This window comes from Lagopus muta, chromosome 1 (genome assembly GCF_023343835.1).
Source record: "Lagopus muta isolate bLagMut1 chromosome 1, bLagMut1 primary, whole genome shotgun sequence".
Lineage (NCBI taxonomy): Eukaryota > Metazoa > Chordata > Aves > Galliformes > Phasianidae > Lagopus > Lagopus muta.
Genome location: NC_064433.1, coordinates 114,489,441 through 114,512,312, shown reverse-complemented (window position 1 = coordinate 114,512,312; position 22,872 = coordinate 114,489,441). Strand labels below are relative to the sequence as shown.

General features: G+C 39.1%; 1 protein-coding gene across 23 annotated transcripts in view; it reads right to left on the bottom strand.

The window, feature by feature from the left end:
• DMD (dystrophin) overlaps positions 1–22,872 on the bottom strand; it is a 1,043,969-nt gene that overhangs the window by 34,711 nt on the left and 986,386 nt on the right. For 18 of the 23 annotated variants that reach the window (XM_048931232.1, XM_048931663.1, XM_048930722.1 and 15 more), the window contains 6 exons: positions 21,672–21,757; positions 18,770–18,927; positions 10,469–10,635; positions 8,266–8,377; positions 3,163–3,299; positions 2,347–2,385 (listed from right to left, as the gene is read on the bottom strand). In XM_048931232.1, coding sequence (XP_048787189.1) covers positions 2,347–2,385; positions 3,163–3,299; positions 8,266–8,377; positions 10,469–10,635; positions 18,770–18,927; positions 21,672–21,757 — 699 coding nt within the window. The remainder of the gene's footprint in view (positions 1–2,346; positions 2,386–3,162; positions 3,300–8,265; positions 8,378–10,468; positions 10,636–18,769; positions 18,928–21,671; positions 21,758–22,872) is intronic. The other 5 variants (XM_048931479.1, XM_048930889.1, XM_048931064.1 and 2 more) reach the window with 1 other exon arrangement.

Here is a 22,872-nt window from a genome sequence, read left to right as displayed (position 1 = left end):
CTCACTGGCCATACCTTCTGAACACATGTAATCAGCTCATGTAATCAGTCTGAACATTCAGTGAGAAGGTCGAGAAACACAGCCAATATTTAACCAAGATAGTCATTCCTTTTACAAGGGCTCCACAGCTGTATTTCTCAAGCTGGTGTCTGCAGCAATAGACTGAGGAATTCCATTCACGTCAAGTGGTAATCGAGCGGTAAACACCCCGTCCTGCAATTCCCTGCACTTGTGGAAATGTGGCCAACAGGAGGAGGGCATTTTTTGTGCTATCCAGCACTGCAGTTAATGACTCTTGAAAGTGCAGAATCAAGTAAATTGTTTTTGTGCCACTAACAGTCCCCAATCCAAGTAAAAAGACATAAGTTCTCATGAAAAGCTCTAAGCTGCCCCTTTAATGCTGGGCAAGCAGAATACATATGGGATAATAAGTGACCTAAATCACTTACTTGTATGAACACACATAGATATGCATGTACATGCTTATAAACAAATTCAGATATCATAACATATGTCAATGCCAGAATAGCATATAGATATATATGCTATATAATAGATATAGCGCTTTTGAATTTTGGTCAGGTTATGCTTTTCTGCAGCACTCCGAAGACAACCAAAAAACTGGTATGAGAATACCAAAAAAAGGCAATGAAAACCAGAGTAGGATGTCTGCCTGCCAAAGCTGCAATGAGCCCTGTAACTGAAAAAATAGCTTTAAAGCTGGCTAGTTCAGTAACTTATGCTGTGACCCCAGTGGTCTAGCACTAAAGAAAGAACCAAAGCTAGCAGAACAAACAGCAACTCTTTCCAGCCTTTTTTTTTTTCTTTTTTTTTTTTAATTTCCTGGTTTCTTGTCAGACCAGAAAAAAGGACTGTTTTCAGGAAGACATCTGAGTTGATCTGATAAAAGTTGCTAGGTCTCTCTCCATCCAAATCATGTCTCTACGTACTTCCCAAGCTTTCTTAAATATCACATGCACATTAAGGTCCCTGTAGTAATCAACAGTAAATCTTAGGTGTGATGTTATCACAGCGTAGGCATACGTGAAGTTATTACTGTAAGTGAACTAGTGGCAGCGTGCCTTACAAATAAGCACGTTATGGCAGCTTAATTTCATGTTATGTCAGACACAGCAATGGCATTCCACACTATCCAAGCATTCTTTAAGTGGTTACTTCTACCTTTTCAATTGTTCCCAAGGGTAAGGAACCTACAGACAGAGTTTTATACACAGTATGCTGCAATCACCCCATATGCATTTATAAATGCAAATGCACCCTTAAAGTTCAAAGCCACACTATTTCAGTCTCAATTCAGCCCTCTGGCAGTTTTGTGGGTGGATCCTTAACCATATGTGGTTTGCAGAAATATACATTTCTTGCTTACACAAAATAAAATTCCTAGAGGATGAGCACTGCATTTGACTTCCCAATGGTCTGTGCTCCAAATGAAAACTATACATCAGTATTCCAATGTATTCATTTCACTCTTGTTTATTCTACCAAAAATTCAATGAAGGTGCAAGCCATATACATTTCACCATATGGAAATATATAAAATTCTATTTATTAGTCTCATTATCAATATGTGAATTAAAAATAAACCTTATTTAACATTGTTCTGAAATCATCCATGTAACACTAGTAGCAGCAAATGCCACAACGGTAAAGATATATCTTCAGTTTACGAGAAGGGTATTACTACAACAGTAAGATGATGCATGTGCAAGAATGATGCAAGAACAAAAATCCAATCCATATCTGAAAAACCCTGCTTTTTTTTAACTTCTGAAAAAATATACAGTAAACATTTCAACCTGCCTTCACAAACCGCATGTAAAAAAACTGCAGTAAAATGTCCAGTGAGTTTTGGATTAATTTGGGCGCGTGAGTATGCAGGTGTGCATGGTTGTGCATAAAACCAGATTATAGCTTTATCTACAAAACAGTATCATTCCTGAAATTTAATTAAATCCATTCGATTCATATCTGTCAAAAAGCATTTTGTATACACATAGAGGGATTGACACATTCAGAAACACAGCCTTTTAAATGACAAACTCTCATAAGCATCAGTAAGAGTGTACCAAAATCCCTGTTAATTCCATGAAAATACATACTCCAGGAAGAGTATACAGAACACATTTCGTGATTGCTGGAAGTTCCTGGATTTATCCCATTCTCCTCATCTGGGATCAAAACATTCCTTTAGAGAGTGTACCAAAGAAAATTATCATAAAGAAAGAAGGAAATGAACTTATGCAAAACTAAACAAAGAAATAAACAAAAAAGTGAGGGAACGCAGCAGCAGTAGCAGCAGCAGCACACTTCAGCAAAAGTACTCACGCAGAATCTACTGGCCAGAAGTTGATCAGAGTAACAGGACTGCAAGACAAAAAATGAGGAGGTGAAGAGAGAGGCAGAAGAAACTCAGCAGCAAAATAATTACAGAAAGATTAAAAAAAAAAATAAAATCACAACAACTGAAAAACAGAAATCCAATAGACCAACATGAATGACCATGGAGAGCAAAGAACCAAAAAGAGAAACAAAATATCTAAAATTAAAAAAAAGAGAGCGAGGACAAGCTGTGTGCAATTGCCTTTATCTTACAAACAAACAAAACAAAACAACCAAATAAACAAACAAACAAAAAAATCTAACAAGGGGGAATGGGTTACTCATCAGTTTTTCCACATGTATTATTGCTCTTTTTTCCTCCAAAAACTGACTTCAAAGTCATTTAATGAGACTAAATTTATGCAGTGAGAAAAGAAGAAGCCAGTTGAAAAGCTTGCAAACATAGCAAACTAAATAAAAAAAAATACAGAAAAATACGTATTGGAAGGAAATAAAAATTTGATGAAGAGATCATTAGTTTCCGAGGTGCCATATCAAAACTAAACATCTACAAGGCTGTCAGACAGCATTTTTTTTTTTTACTGACTGAAGTGGAAGTTCCTGTAAGGACAGGTATGCAAACATATAATAGGAACGGCAATTGGAACTCCAGCTTGTGTTTTCCTGCCAGCCATGGTTAACAAAAAATGAAAGAAAGAATGAGGCTTTATGCATGTAGGAAGTGAAGGGAGTTGGCACCAGCTGGGAAGCTCAAAGAGCATACCAAATACATTGCTACTTAGAAACTTTATAGCTACTCACGTTTCCATGTTGTCTCCCTCCAAGACAGTTTGCACAGGCAGGTAGCCCATTCGTGGGTGCTTTGCAAAATATCTTTTTGTTCGAAATTTGTTTTTTAGTACCTTGGCAAAGTCACGGACATCTTCTCCAGAAGTTGTCTGAAAGCCACAAATCACAATGAAATCATCTTTCATGACAGGTAATTACTTCTAGTTGCCCCTCTCTTTGCTGCACCATACGAAGGAGCTGTGGCCACACCAAGCAGGGTTGCCAATGACTTGGCCTCCAGAACCACACAATTTATTTATCAATCACATCAAAATGTACAATAAAACAGCACAGCTAGAGGGGAGGAAGAAGGAAAGGGAAGCTCCATAACCCATAACAGACTCATGCCTCTTCTCAGTTCATATAAAGAGGACAAAAAGTAATTAAATGAGAATTTCCTCCTGTGGCCTGGGACTCTCCACCTATTTCTTGTGCAACACTGCAACAAGTGCAACAGAGGGCACATGGTTGGTCGGTGGGAGCTGCCACCTGTCTGACTGGCTGAATCCTGACTCTTCCCGTATGCTCACTGCTTCCATCTCCTGCATCTGTCGGTCCATGAAAGCCAGGCCAATACTCCTGGCACCTCTTCTTTGCAGTTTTCCTCCTCAATCTTTTCTGCCATTAATATTTTTATCAAAGAAAAACAAGAAGCAGGTGAGAGCTGCTGAAACTCTTACATCAGTTACTTCTTCTTGCATCTGTTAAATCTTAAGCTAAGAGGCATTTAAGACTGATAACCTGAGGAGAGTATAATTTACAGAAAGTTTTCTACTCCATTGCCTGCACTCAACCTCCTTTCTCCTACAGACACCAACAGAGGAGCACGAAGTGCAATTAGTTTCCTGAAGACCAGAATGAGTCAGAAAGAGTTCAAAGCATATCTGCTGTGAAGATGTAACACTTCTTGCAAGCCTGATTAAGAGTCAGACAATTTTCTGAAGAATTTTAATGGAAGACTTCAGTTACATTAGTCAGGCTGCACTCCATCTTTACACCTCACAGAGAAGCTTGACCCTGAAATACTGCTTTTCTACAGTAAATTAAGTTCATCCTGACCCACATAACGATATCACTTCTCCAGTGTATCTAATTTGAAGGAAAGAAATGAGGGAAAGTTAATCTTCCTGACATTTTTTAATGAGTTCTATGCCTTCCATTTCAGAAAGGAAGGAGGCGCTGGAATCCATCAGTCAAGCCCACTTTTGTGAAGCTGCTGATACACAGAAGTATGTATTTTTAATGATTGCTCAGGTAGAAAAATTAAGCATGCTCTAAAAAATAATTTGCAGAAAGACTGAGATGCAGTAACATAAAGGAATGTTCTTCCCATCCTGAAGATACCTACAAGCTTCATGTAAAGCAGGAAAGAATTTGACTCTCTTTCCAAACAATCTTGTATGAAAATTCAGTGTGATCAATGACTGGCAGAGAAATAATACATCAGAACTGACAAGCCAGTACACCAGCATTTGTATTTCCAAGAAACTATGATAACACTCAGCAGTATTTCAATAAACTTGAATTAAAGAAAGGGAGAGATTAAGTACATCTAGACCAGTCAGAGGACTCTGGAAAGGGCATTCACTGATGTGGCCCACAGTAGGAGGGAATTCCCTCTCCTGAACACAAGCTGCAATCCTACAGTGAGAATCCTTAACGAGGTAAGCATCGTGAGACCAGTTAGAGAAATTCAGCTGGGAATTCTTCTGATATCTAGTCTTGGTATAAACAAATTAAGCACAGCTTTCTGTTCCTTTTGCGGACTTGTATCATTTATAAACATTTATTCCTGCTTTGCCTATTTTTAGCGTATATTTTCGATGTGTATACTTTCAACTGCATTTGATTATAATTTGATTGTGTTTTTATGCACAACGAGTAATAAAACATTCTTTGCTTCAACCTTCCTGAGACATGTTATCTCTCCTGAACTCATCACATGACAGCCAAGCAGCAGAACAGTGTGTTTGCATGGAAACATTCTGATCTAGTCTGAAAGCTGGTACCACACACATCCCAAGAAGAAAGCACGTCTTTCAGTGACAACTTGAAATACCAGGCATCTCTCCTGTGATCCAGTTTCAATGTCGAAAATGTTCAAGGAGCACAGGAATAGCAAAAAAAAATATGATTACCACATGAACAAGCTGACAGACTGAAGCTATTTTCACCCAGACTTCCTGATTTATTCCATAGAAGTTTTACACCACACAATTTTCAGAATGGAAAACCAAATTCACAGCAGAATGGGTTTACAAGGAAGAAACAGTGGAATTTTCTGTCCCTTACTTTTAGCACCCTATTTCTCTTAAATCAAAGCAGTACACAGGCAGCTGGGTCTAGCATGTTGCAAAATTATTCCAAAACAAAAACTATTTCTTGACAAAAGCAGAACTTACAACCATCTTACTTTTTGCAGTTTGGTTTAATAAAGTGTCTTCCCAACCCCTCACTCCAGACCTCAGCCCCAATTTTAAACATTAGCTGTAGAAAATTATCTCAGTTTGATATGCTTAATTCTATCAAGGCAATTTTTTTGTGTGTGCAGGTGTTGATCCCAAAAAGAAATACTATCCTACATTTAAATCTCAGTCTTGAAGAATGCTTCTACTCATTATTTATTTGAAACCTTTTTAAAAGTCACCTCTCTCTGAACAAGACATCCAGCTGTGTTGCTTACAGGACTAATTGTTGCAGTTCTTCTGCCTAAAAGAAAACTAAGGCCTTTGCCTCAATCTGCCTCAACCTTTTGCAGGAAGGGAGAACCTGGACATTCTACATGAGTTCTCAAATTCCCCTCCAGGAGAACTAAGGGCTGCTGTGCTCCAAAATTTCCTGGAAGTTCTCTGCCAAAGTGCAATCTAATGTGAGAGATCTGTCTGAAGGAAGGGGAAAAAGTGCTTTGTCATCCGCAAAACTCTTTTCATTTCATTTTGAAAACAGTTACACTAGACATGATAGTTTCAGTGGATATCTTGTTCAGTCATGCAGTACTTAGGTTTACTTTTTCAATAGCTGCAGCACAAAAAAGATCAGTGCTTACTGTGTGTCACATTCACTTTTTTGCCCCAGTTAATCCTACTCTAATTCAGCTCACCGCTGGTACAGGCAGGCACGGCACATTAGCACTGGCTGTCAGAGTTCAGAACTCACCAAAAAATTTACTGTCTTTAAATGCTTCTTTATTCTGATTCAGCAATCTGGATGCTGTTACAAGTTCTCCTTAGGCCTGTCAGTAACCTCCACTGTCAGGGAGAAGAGGAACCTGCTGGATGCTGTCTGCGTTGCAGTGAATTGCTTCAGGCTGTGGGAGCGTCTCACCACGCCATTTCATTTCTCTGTATTCACACCTTCCTAGAAACACACCTTATGAACAGGTAAGAAAATAGCAGCGAGATGTTGTTCTGTGCATTCCCTGAACTCCTCACAATCTTCCACAATGCCTCTTAACAAGAATAAGAGTGGCAAACCACAGAACAAACCAGTAGCTGACTCAGAAAGAATGCACTCACCTCAACTGGAAGGAGTGCTGTGGGCAGTTCTGCTGCACGAACGCCTGACGTGGAGAGGTCTGTTCAGACTCGTCTCACCATTGCTAAGGTTTCCCTCCCACCTGTGCAGCAGCTCAGGCAAATCACCCCCTCCCATTAAGTTCAACCCACAGGGAAAGATGTTGAGAAGCATCAGCCAGTGAATGCTGATGAAAAGTGAGCAGAAACACACTGGTTTCCCCTTGTAGACATGTGGATTAAATTGTGCCGTTTGAATGCTATGGTAAAAGTTTATAATGTAAAACACCCATAAATTAAAACTAAATTGAAGTACTGTATTTGCTCTACTACGATATTTTAGGTGAAAATTTCTTCTCTGTCTTTCCTCACTTTCTAAGAAAAGCTAAAAGTCTGCTTCATTTTGGCAAAGCCTTTTTGTTTGATTTAAGATGTAAAAATTGTTCACATAGCTAGCCTACACTTAATTTTAATGCTTTATTTTCACCATTTACACTTGACAAAAGTACAAGATTAATGACTATCCCATAACATTAGGAAAAGAATCCATAATGTGGAATGCTTCAGGATTACCACACACAATAGCAAAGACAGCTGACAGTTCAGGTATGCTGTACTGTGAAAGGACAGCCTGAGAGCTCCTCTAATTTATGGCCCTCTGCCAGGGTCATGTGAGGTCAGAAATAGAGGGACATGCTAAGAGGGTAGTATGGAGTTTTCTTTACCAGCTGCTTTGAACGAAAGAAACATTTATGCAAAAGTGATGCTTTTGTGTAAGGGAAGGCAGAAAAACTCCTTTACAGAAAGGGCTGTTAAGGACTGGAATAGGCTCCCCAGGGAGGTGGTTGAGTCACCATCCCCGGATGTGTTTAAAAACCACTTGAATGTGGTGCTCAGGGACATGATTTAGCGGAGGGTTGTTAGAGTTAGGGTAGTATGGTCAGGTTGTGGTTGGACTTGATGATCTTTAAGGTCTTTTTCAACCTGAGCTATTCTGTGATTCTATGACTCTGTTCTGCACTGAACAGCACTTCCAGTCTTCGGAAATGAAACCTCATTTGCTACTCTAAAAAACTTCCCTGATATGTTGTATTCTCCAGTCAGTATAAAATAAAAAAGTACTACTAAATAGTGAAGAATTTAAAGATGCAGTTGTAGTGTTGTCGGAAAAACAAGTACGAACCTCCTGGGGAAAGGAAAAGAAGCACAGGGATAGGAAGAAAACATTATGACTAAGACAGAAACACGCTTGTGCAAACCACAGCCTTCTTGATACATACATGGATGGCACTGAACATGGAGCAGCTCATCAGCATGCAATAACATACTACTATAGAGCACTGTACAAACAATGATACTTCAATTTACCTCCAACTATTGGACTCTATTTTTATTAAGCATTAGAAACTGTTGCAATGTACAGATTACAGAAGGCAATTTCATTACAGGGGGAAAACACCACCCAAATGCTCTATTACCCTGAACACAGCAAATGAAGCTTTTCCTTTCTACTTAACCATGAGCAGTAAGGGTCAGTAAAAGGGTCAGTAAAACAGCTACTTACTGGTGTGCAGTACTCCACCATGGGATAGTGCATTTTGTGACCTTTTGCAACACGGCCAGAGAAGAAGCAACTTTGGCAGATGTCATAGTTAAAGTGCTTTAAGCTTCTGTACCTAAAAGAGTGGGAAAAAACACGGCTTCAGTGCTTAGTATATGAATACTTCATGTCAGCCTTTGGAGCTTTCTAACTTATTAGGTGCTTTTCCCTGAGATGTCCCACAGCGCACATCACAGGACAGGGCCTGTTTGAGGGGCAGGATTGCTGCCTCAAACCAACAAAGTGGACATGCTTAGCAAAGAATTTTCAAAAAGAATCCCTCTGTGTCACAAAATTTCTAACTGTGGGCAATGCTGAAGAGTTCTAACTACAAATCGCTCTCTCACAAAACAGAGCACCAAGATCTTTGTTTCTATAATGCTAATTTCAGTCCCTTTGGTCTGTGACATGACACAAAACACAGAATTTCTTAAGCAAATAGAGTTCACAGAAGTAATGCCTTGCTCAACATGTACCATTAGCAAGCCCTTCAGTGCTGATTGAAGGTAAGGATTTGTTCACGCTCCAGCATCTTCGTCAAAATATAATTTTTATGTATAGAATGCCATCCATGCAAAAATCTGAATGCACTTTTAGGCCATTATTTAATCTCATCAGTTTTATGAGACAGCTAACTTGTATCCGCTGCGCTGAAGTGCTTGAAAGAGCCAGAGGCATAAGGGTTTTCTTGTTCCAAATACGCTAAGCAGTTCTGTCACAATAACCTCAAAAGAACATTGTTTTACTGTACTGAGGCTCACAGTATTAACTTTCTAAAAGCTGTCCAACACAATGTCTTTTTGTCAAGTCTGTAAACAGGGTCTCAAAGACTTGCAAAGGCAGAGAAAAAAATCTCCGACAGATTTGACTATCGTAATAGAATTGTTATATAAATTTAAGGGGCAGATGAGATCAGGGAAATCAGGAAACACAGAGCTCCAGTGTCCACCCTCCACATTTCTGATGCTAACTAACTACACACTATTCATTCAATTGGTATCCTTTGATTTTTGAAGTGCTGCATTTTCCAATTCCATCCACTTGTCTCCAGCTGTTTATATAAATTGTGAGAGTAATTCAGTAGTTTCATGAACTGCCTCTGGAATAGGAAGCTTTTTCTTTGTGACTGTGTTGAACTCATCACAACCCATCCCTAGCTCTTCTTCAGTAATACTTATCATTCTCCAGTTTCAAAAACCAAGAAGAATAAAAGGAGGGGATGAGTTTACAAGACGTGACAAATGGCTCAACTGAAGAAAAACCCAGACTCAATGCAGAACTTTAACTATTTCCCTTGCTTCTCACTGCCTGTACAACTGTATAGGAGAAAGGGCTACCCCACTATAAGTGTAAAAAAACCCCACTCATATTCTCACATGGTAGAGTGAAATGATGGCTTTTCTATGTGGTATTGCTTGTTGCTGTTCAACACCTTGGTTTTAGAACTAAAGTTATAAAAAGGTCTTTGTAAACATCAGGATACTATGGAAGGAAAAATGCCAAAAGTAAAAGAAGATCAGGAACAAGGACAGAAACTATACAAAGCAGCTATTAGGAAGAGAAGTGATAAAACAAGTCTAGGCATAATTGAAAGTGAGTATTTACTTAGCTGTGAAGTGGATTCTCGACAGGCTTACCAGCACACGGCCATTTTACAACACATCGACTTATTCATTGCTATAGTAACCACAGTGTTGATCCAGATGGTTAAATAGATTAGCAACATGTCCAGCATACTAGTTAATATCCCACTAACCACATTCCTTCTCTGTAAAATCCACACTATCTTTACGTCTGGAAAATTTCAAGTCATTCCTTGCTTTATGCTATGATAGAAAGCAGTTCATTAGGACCCAATTCTGAAAATAAAGCTGCATGTATAAGAAACTGAATCTAAAGCAAATCATGTTAGTGGCTGAGGCACAGAAAGACTCGAAGGGCAGAATACAGAGGAGGGATGTTATCTTAACCAGTAAATGATTTTTGTTATCTTCATCTTTTGCACCACTGTACCCAGTCTAAGTGTTACTCTCCCTCACGCCCCATCAAAACCCTCTTTAACTTCAACAACACACGGAAAATCAGGGATATAACTTGCCTGGGAACAAGCAGAGCTACCTATACATCAAGCAGTGGTACACAAGGTAGAGAGGAAATTAGTTTGTACCTGAATCCAATAATGGGGCACTCCTTGCAGATGTTACACTTCGCTTGGTGTTTGGCAGTTTCTGCAGCAGCCACCCTATGCAGCACGGGCAGCCACACCATGGATTGTGGTTCCAGTCTCATCCAGTCCAGGAACAAGGCTGCTTCGATCTCGGGCTTGTTATTTGCCTGAAGCAGAGGAGAAGGAAGACAAGGGTTCAGCAGAAGTGATTAGTGTACCATCAGCTAATTAACAGTTCAAGTCACTGTTCTCCTACAAGCTCTGCATCCTTTCTCCAAGTTCAATTTTTCCCTCAGTTCACCCATCCCCCAGAAAACCAAGCAACCTTCAGGATACTGCCCTGAAAACAGGAACCAAACACTTTTAATGTTTCCAATCTCGCCTTCTCTCATTCTCTCTTATAATAGACAGCACTGCTATGTACTCTGTCACAACAAAAATCATCCACTTACAACACCTGGCATTAAAGATAATCTTGTGCCTCCTCTATCTCTTATCTGTACTTCCGTAGCACTCCTCATTTTAACAAACACTGTGTTATCCAACCCCTAAAAATTGCATGTCTTTCTATCAAAATTCCTTTAACACTCTTCGTTGTCATACTGATCTTTCTCCAAAATGCATATATAAGGAACTCATTTGAAGTCCTTCTCAAGCCTGCTGTTGAACATACGAACTTCACCTCCTTAAAAGCCTCACAGTCCCTCTTCCCACCAAATCAACATTAAGTTCCTTGCCACTGCCTGAAAACAATGCAGCTCTGTCCCACAGAACATGATGCTTTTAGTCTTGTATTCCAATACCTCCTTCTTTTGTCTCTTCGCCAAGAGCAAAACACTCCATTCAAACCTTGCAGCAGCCCTATTTCTCTGTTTTGTTCCCATCATATCCTAAGTAGGGCAATTATTTTATGTATCTGTTGAACAGTAACTCCGAGGAACAAAACAGACTTCCACTGCACCTGGCACTGTGCAAACACCAAAACCATGCATAGTCCCTTCTTCTCAGCACATAGAGCATGGAACAAGGAATAGTAAACAGACTAGAAACATGAAGCAATGGAGCAAAAAAGATCAGCACAAGCAGAGGTCACACCACTGCAGACAATACTGAGGAACAGAGTCAAACAGTTTCAGAAGGAATTTAAAAGAAAACAGTGAAATGAGTGTGAATTTCTATGGGAAAATTCACTCCACTGTGTAGGACCGAACAGAACAAGCACAGAACTTATTATCTGAGAATCAGGAGCCTGGTTTCAGCCCTGAAAGAGATGATGGATCAGGTGGAAATAGCAAAGGGCTCCCTCCAACAGGAAGACACGAGGGAGGAAGAAGAGCCTACGCAGAGGACAGCAATCCCACTCCATTTCTGTAAACCACTTTAAGGTGTCATCTCAAATTCCTCAAGACAGATCCTTCCATCCTTCCAACAGAAACTGTGTATTTACAAACTAAATATGTTTTAATTTTCCGGATTCCTTTTTTTTTTTTCCTCTGGGCATTTAAACACAGTCTTCTGTGATCCAATCCTTTAGATTTTAAGTTTCACAGGGCAAAGACTTAATTTGTGGTTTCAAATCTATTTGAAGCACTTCAATAAACAGTAAGCATTAACGTATCGTGTACGTGGACCACAGTGAACAGGGGATTGAGCATTGTTTTCTTTTTAATGCTTGCTCTGTTACTTTTACAATTTCTCATGAAACATGACCTTAGTATGACCTATCCGAAACCTTCAGGTTTTGTTCAACTGAAGAACAATTATAACAACGAAGTTTGGGAAAATTTTACACTGCAGATCTAAACAGAAGAAAGCTATAAGAAAAATCAATTAAGGTTGTTTTTTTTTTTTGTGCATTTATTTTTTTTTTTAAAAGTTAACACTGTTTGTAGTCTTTACAAATCAATTAACTGATCAATACTTTCAGAATGAGAAAAATGCTAAGTCTCAAGGACCAAACTCCTGACCACAAGAAAAAAATGAAAAAACATAGACTGTCTCCTGAATAACGGATTGCATTCATAGACTTAAAATGCTGCTGCAATATTTTAATTAGAAATATATACATATATATTGTCAGGGTTTTCTTACTGGCATGCCAACATATCTACAGTTATTCAGGCAAAATCCCTCAGTGTTCTTCCCCAAAAAACCCCAGCATCAAAAACAGAGAAAAACAAAACAGTACAGTGAAATCCAGGTAATAGTGGCAACAGAATTTTGTCAGAGGAGTGAATACCACTTTCCACCAAAGGACATCAATGAATTCAAGAAAATAAAATTAGTTCTAGAAGTCTCTTAAGAGAAAGAGGTATTCATGAAATATAATAATTTATATGCCTGCTTCCAGTTGGCAGCTACAGAAACAAAGGGGCAGGGGAGTGATTTTCTGCAGCTCATTCAGCAAGTCAGCATCCACCAGAACTACACTGGCAAATCTTTCCTCTGCCTGGCAAGCTACACTTAAAACGCAAAGGTCCTCTAAATCTCTAATATTTTACGAGTATCTCTTTAATATTCCATTTCTAATAGGAAAACATGAAGTGTGTTGAAATGCTGCAATGCAAGCTGCAGACGGAATAAAAATGAGCAGCTCAAAGCACTACTCTATACTTGTAGTTGCCTTAAATTTGCAGAGAAAAAATGCTGCAGTGATGATAGACTTTCTGTAACTTTCAAAGATCTCTTTTAATTTTGCAGTCACTGCCGATTGCCAGCAAGCCCAATAGTTGCCTACCCAGGGCTCCACACCCCGGATGTACAAAACTTGTGCTCAGAGAGATTAGGAGCATTAAAATGTATCAGAACTGGTTCCAAATTATACTGCATGAAGATTTAAAGACATGTGGAGAAAGCTGGTCAGGGTCAGATGGTAGAGGACAGGCAGTTCCCAACTGTTCCCTGAGCTGCTATTACAATTTTTTTAATAATCTCTAAATCCAGTAAAGGCGGCAGCTGACGATTTTACATAAGGGAAAGTCTGAATTCATGCAGTACGTATCTGAACCAACAAGAGTGAGCTGTAAAGAATATTAATGGTTCTTCTCTTGAACACATTTCAGTGGAACTTCCAATTTTTTATGGTAATAACAGAGTGAATCATAAAATAAAATTCATAAAGCCCTCTCCAGCTTACACGTAACAATTTGTTACGGGGTACATTCAAATTCGTCATATTCCACACATCTGTTTTTCAGTATTTATTCTGCAGAAACAAAGGGGAAACAAAGAGTTTGCACGGTGTTGGCATCTTTATGTAATGCTTAGGAGTCAGATGTTTTTAGTTTTTTCAATTTCCTTCTTATATTCCAGCTAGTACATTCAAAATTACCCTGCACTGTATGAACTTCATCTATGCGCATTGAAAAATATGGTCCAAAATAGAGTCATGATGTTACATGAAAAATGCAGTATGTTTTCAGACAGTCATATAACATACCATCAATTTCTGATAACATTTTTGAGGAATTATATTCTGCATAGCTGCAGGGCAAGGAACTAACCAGAAATAATTTAATGTTATTAATTTAATAGTATTTTCCATAAAGGATGAAAAGCTTTACGTTAATGTAACTACTACTTTGGACAAACTCAAACTGAGGAATGGGATTCCTGTGATTTGTTAAAGCTTAAAAATGCAGAGCAAGCCATAAACAGAAGCCCTGTCTTCCAGAGCTTAGAGTTAGATTAAACCCCGCTGAACCTCATCTTCCACCTTTGAACAGCTTCCTCAAAACGTTTGTGTTCTCCCCACTGCCAGCTGGCAAGAAAACACAAGTCAAGAGCTCATAGTTTCTGAGACTAGAACTAGTTCATAGGCAACAAAGGGAGGATTATTACAAAGGTAACATAGGGTGATGCAAAATGCTTAAATCTGGCTGACTCTTGGAGTGAATGCTTAAGATCATTTATTTAATCCTTTATATTACACTTACTCCACTCCACTCAGTGTTTTTAGGGTTGTGGTTAAGACTAATAGAGCAAAAAAAAAAAAAAAACCAACAACAAAAAAAACAAACAAGAATGCAGCAGTGCCTTAGTTTCAGCTTTGTATCACGTACACTTAAAAATCTTCTTACTCTTTGCCTCTCAAATCACTTTAAAATAACTCTTTGAACCAGTTCTCTTGTAGGACTCTTCAAGATTGCCTCCCAAAGTCAAGCACAGGTTCACAAAATCCTACTGAAATAAAACCAGAACTGCTGTTCTCTGACACAGTGTACCAGCTTGAGGAAGGAGATTTGCTAGTTCCCTGTAGGCCAGTTCTTCTGTGTCAGAGCCAAAAGCAGAAGAAAAATCCTACAAATAGAAACTAGGGCTGTCTGAATCTCAAGAGATTGAGTCTCTCAACAGCAACACTGCATCTGTCCATTATTTCCATACAGATCTGCACACAACTATACAAAGCTGTTTGAACACGTTACTGATATTTCCTCGATATTAAAAAAATAAATGAATAGAAACAGGAGTAGTTAAAAATGCAGCCCTCATAAAACAACTGTCCAACCAATTCAAATCAGTGCACATATTGCTAATCCCATTGGCAGTGGCCTGGCCAGGGTTTGGACTTCACAAACTCCTTCTAAAAGAGGTAACGGGCCCCTATTTTGACTTTTATTTGTCTGAGTAAATACACTGTATTCAGACACCCAGTTAAGTGGCTGTAAAAACTTCACTGCCTACTGTTGATCTTCACTGATTGAAAGCAAACCCAGAAATTAAGACTATGCAACACAATATTAAAATACTTTAATCTGTCAAAATGAAAAGAAACAAGGTCTGAAATACAGATATTAACTGCTCCTTAGCATCACCTCTACCAGTTTTTTATATAAAGCACTCTATTTTGAGTACACCCTTGGAAAAAATATACAATGGCTTAGAGCTAAGAACCAAATATCAAGCAGGGGACACTTTCATCTGTCTCTGTTTTCATCTCACATTTCTTCTGTCTCCCAGTGTCTCAGTAAAGCACACAAGGTGGTGATGTGAATACCTAGCCCTCTCTCTGCTACACAAGGAATCATTTAATAGTTTTAGACTGTGATAAAAACAATGCTTTTGTCCCTTAACCAATAAAAATTCACTATCCTACTTACTTAACAAACATAGCCATCACTGATCTAGAAGTCAAGTGCTTTCACCCCACGGTAATACTGAACTCCCTCAATTTCATTACGGATCTATGGAGTACTTGTACACAATCTGTACACAGGCAGAAATACATACTCCTCAAATGGTCCTTACAAACTCAAGCTCTCACCAAAAACACTTCCTCCAAAATCACACAACATACACTGCACCCCATCTCTAAAGCCTGGTGACTGCCCTGCCCTCCCCAAGTGCTCCCAAGGACTCAAACTTCAGATCCTAACGTGTGGAGGTCTCCCCAGCTATGGCTGAAGAGAAAACATCCCCTTTTCCTCCGACATCCCCTTCTCCTCTGCTGCTGTCCATGCCAGAAGAAGCTGTTGCCACGGCACCCAACCCAACAGGCATGGGAATTCAGAGGGAATTCTGAAGTGCATTTCTGCCACAGACTCTGACGTGACTGCAATTTATTGCCAGCTTATCAACACCAGAACAACAAAATCGGACTAAAAATCTAAGAAGACATTCCTCATTGTGGATGAGCAGAGAAAGATTTGAATTAGTTCAGATACAGTAATGTGAACCTATTTTTAAAACCTGAGTTATCTCACTCAAGTGAAGAAGGAAAGGGGCGGAAGATGGCTGTGTGAGAACGGCTATGAGGTTATGCATGGTGCGCCTGAAGCACCACAGCTCAGGATCAGGAAATCCAGAAGCGGAAAGCCCTGAAAAGCTATGCCTGCACCTTCCTTGTGTTCATTTTCTCCTCCCAGCAAAGGAAGCTGAGTGTGTATCAGCAGACAGAAAGAGGGAGCCGCCAGGAGAGGTGGCAGGCCATGTCCCTGCAGACTGAGATGTCTGCCCCACAGGCAGCTTGCACAGCTCTCCTTGGCCACTTAGCCCCAACACTGCTCACTCTCAGGAGCTCCCTACTCCAGGCACAGCTGCTTCACAGCATCTCCTACACAGAAAGCATTTCACTGCAGTCCTCTCCTCTCCTCCTGGAAATGTCACACCTCTCCCCATTTCTACTCTTGGCTGCTTTTTTCATTTCTTATCCTAACCTGCCATTCAGTCTCCTTCGTTACCATTAATTGTGCCTGTCATTCTTACTGTCACTCCCATTAGGTGGCCCTTCAACTTGGCCTTTACTTTTCCACTTCTTGGTTCCTTCTCCCTCCCTATGCTCCTTTCCTTTGGACTCTACCTGTCCCCCTATTTTCCCTCTTTTCCCTCTCAAGCCTTCTTAGCAGACTGCCTTTGCTGCTGCAAACCAGGCCAGAAATCACCCTTCTACTCTGCAAGTCAAAACCCAGGCTTCGTCTGCAGGAGGAAGAAGATGCAATTCCTTTTAATGCAGATAAAAGAAAACTTGTTTTTAGTGGAGGTAAGAGGAGAAAATCTCAGGTTTTCCAGCATTCTGATTTATGTCCATGTGGAAGTTCAGCTGTACTTCTAGAAACGCTGGCAACCACATGCAGTGCTGCATTTAGCCAGTTGGCTTTTCTTCAGTTGTTGTAAGACAATTTTGCTATCCCATTTTATTCAAATAATCATTTACTCCAAGTCTTCCTTCTGTTTTATAAACAATGGTTTTTGTGTGTCTCACCAATACAAATTGTATTGTTTTCTTCCTAATATAAACACAGATTGTCAACTCTTTTACAGAAAAGCATCATTTTCTTGTTAGATTACAAGGTCACTTTCTTCATCAGTTTTTCAATGCCATTTTTTAAGTGTGGTTACTGTTCTCTTGGGAAAACGATAAGATGTGGTAATTCCTAATTTCCTAGGAAGGTCACTTGCTTAAAACAGCTTTTGACATACAGACTCTCATTGTGGATTTGCTCCAGCACCATTCTGCAGTGGTCTCATCTGAAAGCCTCATGAAGAACTCTTTTCAGAAGCCTTGAAAGCCGTAACAGGATTTAACCTACCTGTCAAAGCTACTATGCATAGTAAATCAGCTTGAGTTATTCACCTGGAATACAGCCCTAAAATGTATTAATATGGAAATGAAAAAATATGAATCCTATAGAATCAGACAAAAGAAATTTGGGAAAAAAAAAGTGAATATCCCATCACAACTCAAAGCTCCTGTCCATTTTAGAATTAGATTGTATCTGTAGTCACTGTCTGTAAGAAGATTACTATCAATTATTAATATTCATTGAAAAAAAAATTGCAGAACTACTACCTAATGAAATTTGAGCAGTAGGCAAAGCAACAAGCAAAAAAAAATCCCCTGCCCCCATCCAACCAAAGAAAATCCCCAAGGGACAGTTATAGAATTGAACAAAGTTGTTTCCTTTACTGTGATGCAGAAGATGCACAAAGTCCATACATTACCTCCCATCTTCTACCTTTTCATTAAGTAGCTGTCTTACTCTTTTGCATTTTCCTATTAGTTAGCAAAAAGATGAATAATTCCCTTAACTCTCTTCCTTCTCAGATTAAATGATTTACAAGACTGAAAAAGAGCCTGGAGTTGGCTATATACTCCTCAACGGATAAGGCAGAAATTCTTTCAGAATTCTGTTAGAATGAAAAGCTGCGTTACCCATTCAGACAATGAAAAAACCTCATCAGGAGCTCCTCAAGTCCTAGAAAGCACTTCAGTCAGTCATATTTTCACATCCCTCTACTGAGCACACAGCTCCCATTGGCATGTATATGCACAAAAATTAGTTTAATCGATGCTGTTCATCTATCTGGTGAAATAAATGGTGATCTACTGCTGGCAGAAGAAAATTATAAAGGCAGGAACTGCCACAGCAAAGACTTCCACTGCCTGCAGGATTCAGTTATGATACAGGCCCTGATGACAGTTACTTGCTCTCCAGATGACAACATAAGCTTTAAGAACGAGACTAGATGGGGTTTTGAGCAACCTTCTCTAGTAGGAGGCGTCTCTGTCATTACATGGCAGTTGGAAGAAGATGACCCTTAAAGTCTTACCAATCCAAACCATTCTATGTTTCTGTGCTAACTGAGGCTTCTTCCATCACCACCTCATTTCTAGTGAAGACAGTGCCTACAAAGAAGCAGTGTAAGTCATAGACAACTTGTCAAATAAATAAACCAGTGAATTCCATTAAGCAAATCCTCAGTATCTTAATCCTCCAGATGTTCTGTCCTCTTCAATATGGGAAGGCTAGCTGGAAAGGAGACATCTAATAGAACATTAACGGAGATCGAAGATGAACTTACAAACTGGAAGCAGCTTCTGACACTTGGCTCGATGTTGCTGCCCCCAAACGAAGCGACCTCCCCCAGCTGTCGTGGGATCTGGATGGAGTCGTGTAGCAGTAGTCCCAGCCGGCGCTGGTCACAGAAGCCAGTGGAGCTCGCCACCTGCTTGAACAGGTCTGGAAAAACATAAAGGACACCAAAGCTGAAACACCACAATGGGGAAACACAGGATAGGGATGAAAAGGGATAAATGGCCTTGATGGACACAAACACAAATGTATCTGTAGTTTGGCTGCTTTGCTTCTCACAAACATTGCTTCTGTTAAATAAGTGTTGATTTTTAGTAGCAATATTCATTTGTACCAGTGAAAAAAGGCCAATCTATCACAGCGCCTGTGTCATTACTGACAAGAGCAGCTGTGATTCTGCAATAGAGCCAGCTAAACATCAGGACCTTTGATTCAGAACAGTGTAAAAGTTCTAGAAATAATCAGCTCTTAGAAATAAATGTACAACTCAGAGTCCAAGCATCTTTCAGATGAGTTGATCTGAAATACAAGAACTCCTAACTTTAGTATAAGATAATCTTTTAATGCAGGTATATTTCTAAAATGAAAGAAAAACATCACAGTTTGACAGAGCCTGGCATGCACTGGGAACATTAGTATCATACTGAGTTCTCATTTTTGAAGTGAAATGTCACCTTAAGTCATGTGCTATTACTGCATCATGCTAGAAAATGATCTTTACAGGATAGAATTATCCTTTCATAAGCCAAATTTAATTTAGCGGGAATCAGTTATACTATGTATATTATGAGGATGTTTTAGAGTTTGTAATGAGAAAAATCGGGTTAGCATTAGCTGAAATATTTATTTGGTCGTATCTCAGATGACAATACATGACTTGAATAAGTTCTGCTTATTTTTCAAAGAAAGAGAGAGAGAAAGAAAGAACAATAGGAAGGAAAGAGCAAGCAAGGAAGGAATCACTAGAAAAAAAGAAATCCTTTTTCTGTAGCCTTAACATATCACCTGACAAGAGAGAGAGATACAGTCACAAAGGTGATTCAGCACTGTTCAAGATAACTTTCCCAGAGTAGCAATGACAGCCATTTTCTTCCAAAAGAGTAAAGGAATGGTTAGAGGAAAGATTACTTTTTAATTACACATTTCACTTTTGCCAAGACTAGTTTTATGACACATAATTTGGGGAGAAATTCTTCCCCATAACCTCTGCAAGTCAAAAGAATTCTGTTCTTTAAGAACCAACACTGCTCTGCCACACAAATGTTGGAATCATGGAATCATAGAATTGCCTGGATTGAACCACCCATGATCACAATGATCACCTAGTTTCAATCCTCCTGCTATGTGCAGGGTTACCAGCCACCAGACCAGGCTGCCCAGAGCCACACCCAGCCTGGCCTTGAATGCCTCCAAGGATGGGCATCCACAGCCTCCTCGGGCAAATCTTTTAAAAACTCTTTCCTTGGAAAATCTTTAAGAGGTATAACTCATAATATAAAGCAGCAATGCTAACAGCAACTACATTATGACTTTGGCAGGGATGGTGAAGCCAGACCACAACCTGGCAGAGATGATTCCTTCCTCTCCCACAAACTATTCAGCTTTGAATTACCCTCATCAATAAAATACTGTGTTCTGCAACATCAAAAGGGGGTTATGCATTACCATGCCTACACACTACAGGACACTATAATACATGAACAAAAGTTTTGCTTTATAACTGATAATTCTCAACGGGACATCATTTTAAAAAATATCTGTATTATTTTTCTTTAAAGATCCTCTGAATGCTTTTCCAGAAAACCTCCACAAAACATCTGAAGATCTAAACTGTGACAATCACAGTGATTGCCCTATAATCCGATCCAATTACACATGCACATATATGATTTGTACAACAGACTGTTTTAGGACTGTTTATTTTTACTTCAGCTTTTTTCAGCCCTGATTAGTAGAATAATAAACTAATAACTACTAATGAAGAACTGCTGTGGTACTGGAACAAAATGTGAAGAAGGCTTTTTCAAAGCCTGTATGGGTGTTATGTAATTTAAGCAGTAAGTAACTCCTGAAAAATGTCCTTATCAGTAGATTTTTTTCTGGATCCCTGCCTCACTAATAAACTGATTCATTAGTCAGTTGAAACTAAAACGTGAAGTGGAACTTTTTGGAGAATTATACAATTTGAGCTATTATAATATGCAAAATTCCAGCATGCCTTTAATATTTATTTAAAAGTAACATGCCTTTAATATTTAAAAGTAACAAGTACGTTTAAATATAATATATGTAGTATGACTCAGATCACACTGTGGAAAATAGTTTTAAGAGTAACATATTTCAAAGTGCTGTAATGCAAGCTGTCCTTTGGATCAATACTGCTTTTCTACTGCCTTTTTCATCTCACTGTTTACACATTTTTTCTCTCTACTGTGGCATGTCAAAAGCATCTACCACCCTTTTACGTGAAAGCATTAAGTTTCAGCATTTACATTTTTCCATCCAAGTATATAGCTGTGCATTTCTGTGTATGAAGGTGTGCTAAACCAGTGGTCTCCACAGGGAAATGTATGCACCCCAGTGGGTGTGTAAATTCTTTCAGGTACAGTAAGAAAAATGTTTTGTACTGTTAATAAATTAAATAAAACTTGTGTGTATTTCATCTTTATCTCTTTTTTTTTTTTTAATGTGTGTTTTTGTGCTTTGCAATGCACATAATATAGTAGTATACTTGTACATATAATTTATAAATAAATATGCTCAGTGCATGCTCAGTGATCAAGGAAGTCTGGAGACCACTGTGCTGAACTACCTAAAACTGCAGTGAACAAGTAAGACAAATAGAAAACAGAATATAAACTAAAAAAATACAAGGAATTATGTTGACTTACATCTATACTTATCTTCCAGGTGTGCTTTACAAAGAGATACAACACCAGTTTTGAAAGATAAGACACGGATCCTTCCTGTTCGACCCCTAAAAGGAAAGAAATATTGGCTGATTATGTAATCCATTCGTGTAACAACTTGTTGGCTTTTACAAAGTTTAACACAACACTACAGTCTTATTAAATGAAGTCAAAAAATACCCCAACTTTGCATGGTATACGCTGGCCTGCTAGCACATATGTTGGAAACTGAACATAAAATATAGAGGTGAAGTTCCACGGGCAAAGCTAAACCAAACTGTGCACTTTTACCAGTACAATCAGAAACTGTCTCATGCAGAAACAATAACAGATATTAACAGAGGCACTAAGTAACTTGCTGATTAATCTCACCTAGAAACAAGGAGAATGGAGGCAGGTCGTAGTCAGTAACGTAACAGTGGTTTATAAGCTCCTTCTCCTATCACCCAAACCTGAGCAGGCTGAAGGCCCTGGTCACCTCAGTTCTTGGAGTGTCTCGACTTGGCCTTCCCTCATAATCACCTTCACACCAGTTTGTGATGTGCCTGTGCTACTGCTTTTGCTTTTTGATGGGAACACAACAAGATGTGTTCCCTCTATGCTGCAAGCAGTGCAGTGACAAACCTTCAGCCCTTTTCTCATAGATCCAGTTCAGCTCAATTTATTCCCCACTGCTGGCTTCAACTAAGACTTATCTCACGTAACATTACAAATACGTAACACCTATTGCAAATGAAACATACACAACACAGTACGCTAACACCTAGACTTGACTTTTGGAAGCACAGACTTGTCAATGATTTTGAAGTGCCACCAATAAGAACACCACTGAAAATACATTAAGTAATGGACAGGCACATCATACCCATGCACTAGGCTGTACTATTAGCCAGGATGCATGCCTTCTTTATAATCCTATTAATGCACTGCAAGAGTCAACAGCACTCATTTACCTATGCCTGTTCCCTGCAACACCTATAAAAGGTGCAGTCCGAAAATGGTGAAAAAGCAGAATTCAGAATGTGCAGCCTTTTTCTAAGTATCTTGTGCTTTTCACCATTAATAGGCATTTGCTGCTTACCTATGCTTTCCCCACTCTGCTCCTTTTACTCCTCTCCCTCAAAGCTTTTCCAAATTAATTATCATCCGTGCCCTGAGAAATTCCCGCTGATGAACACCAGGC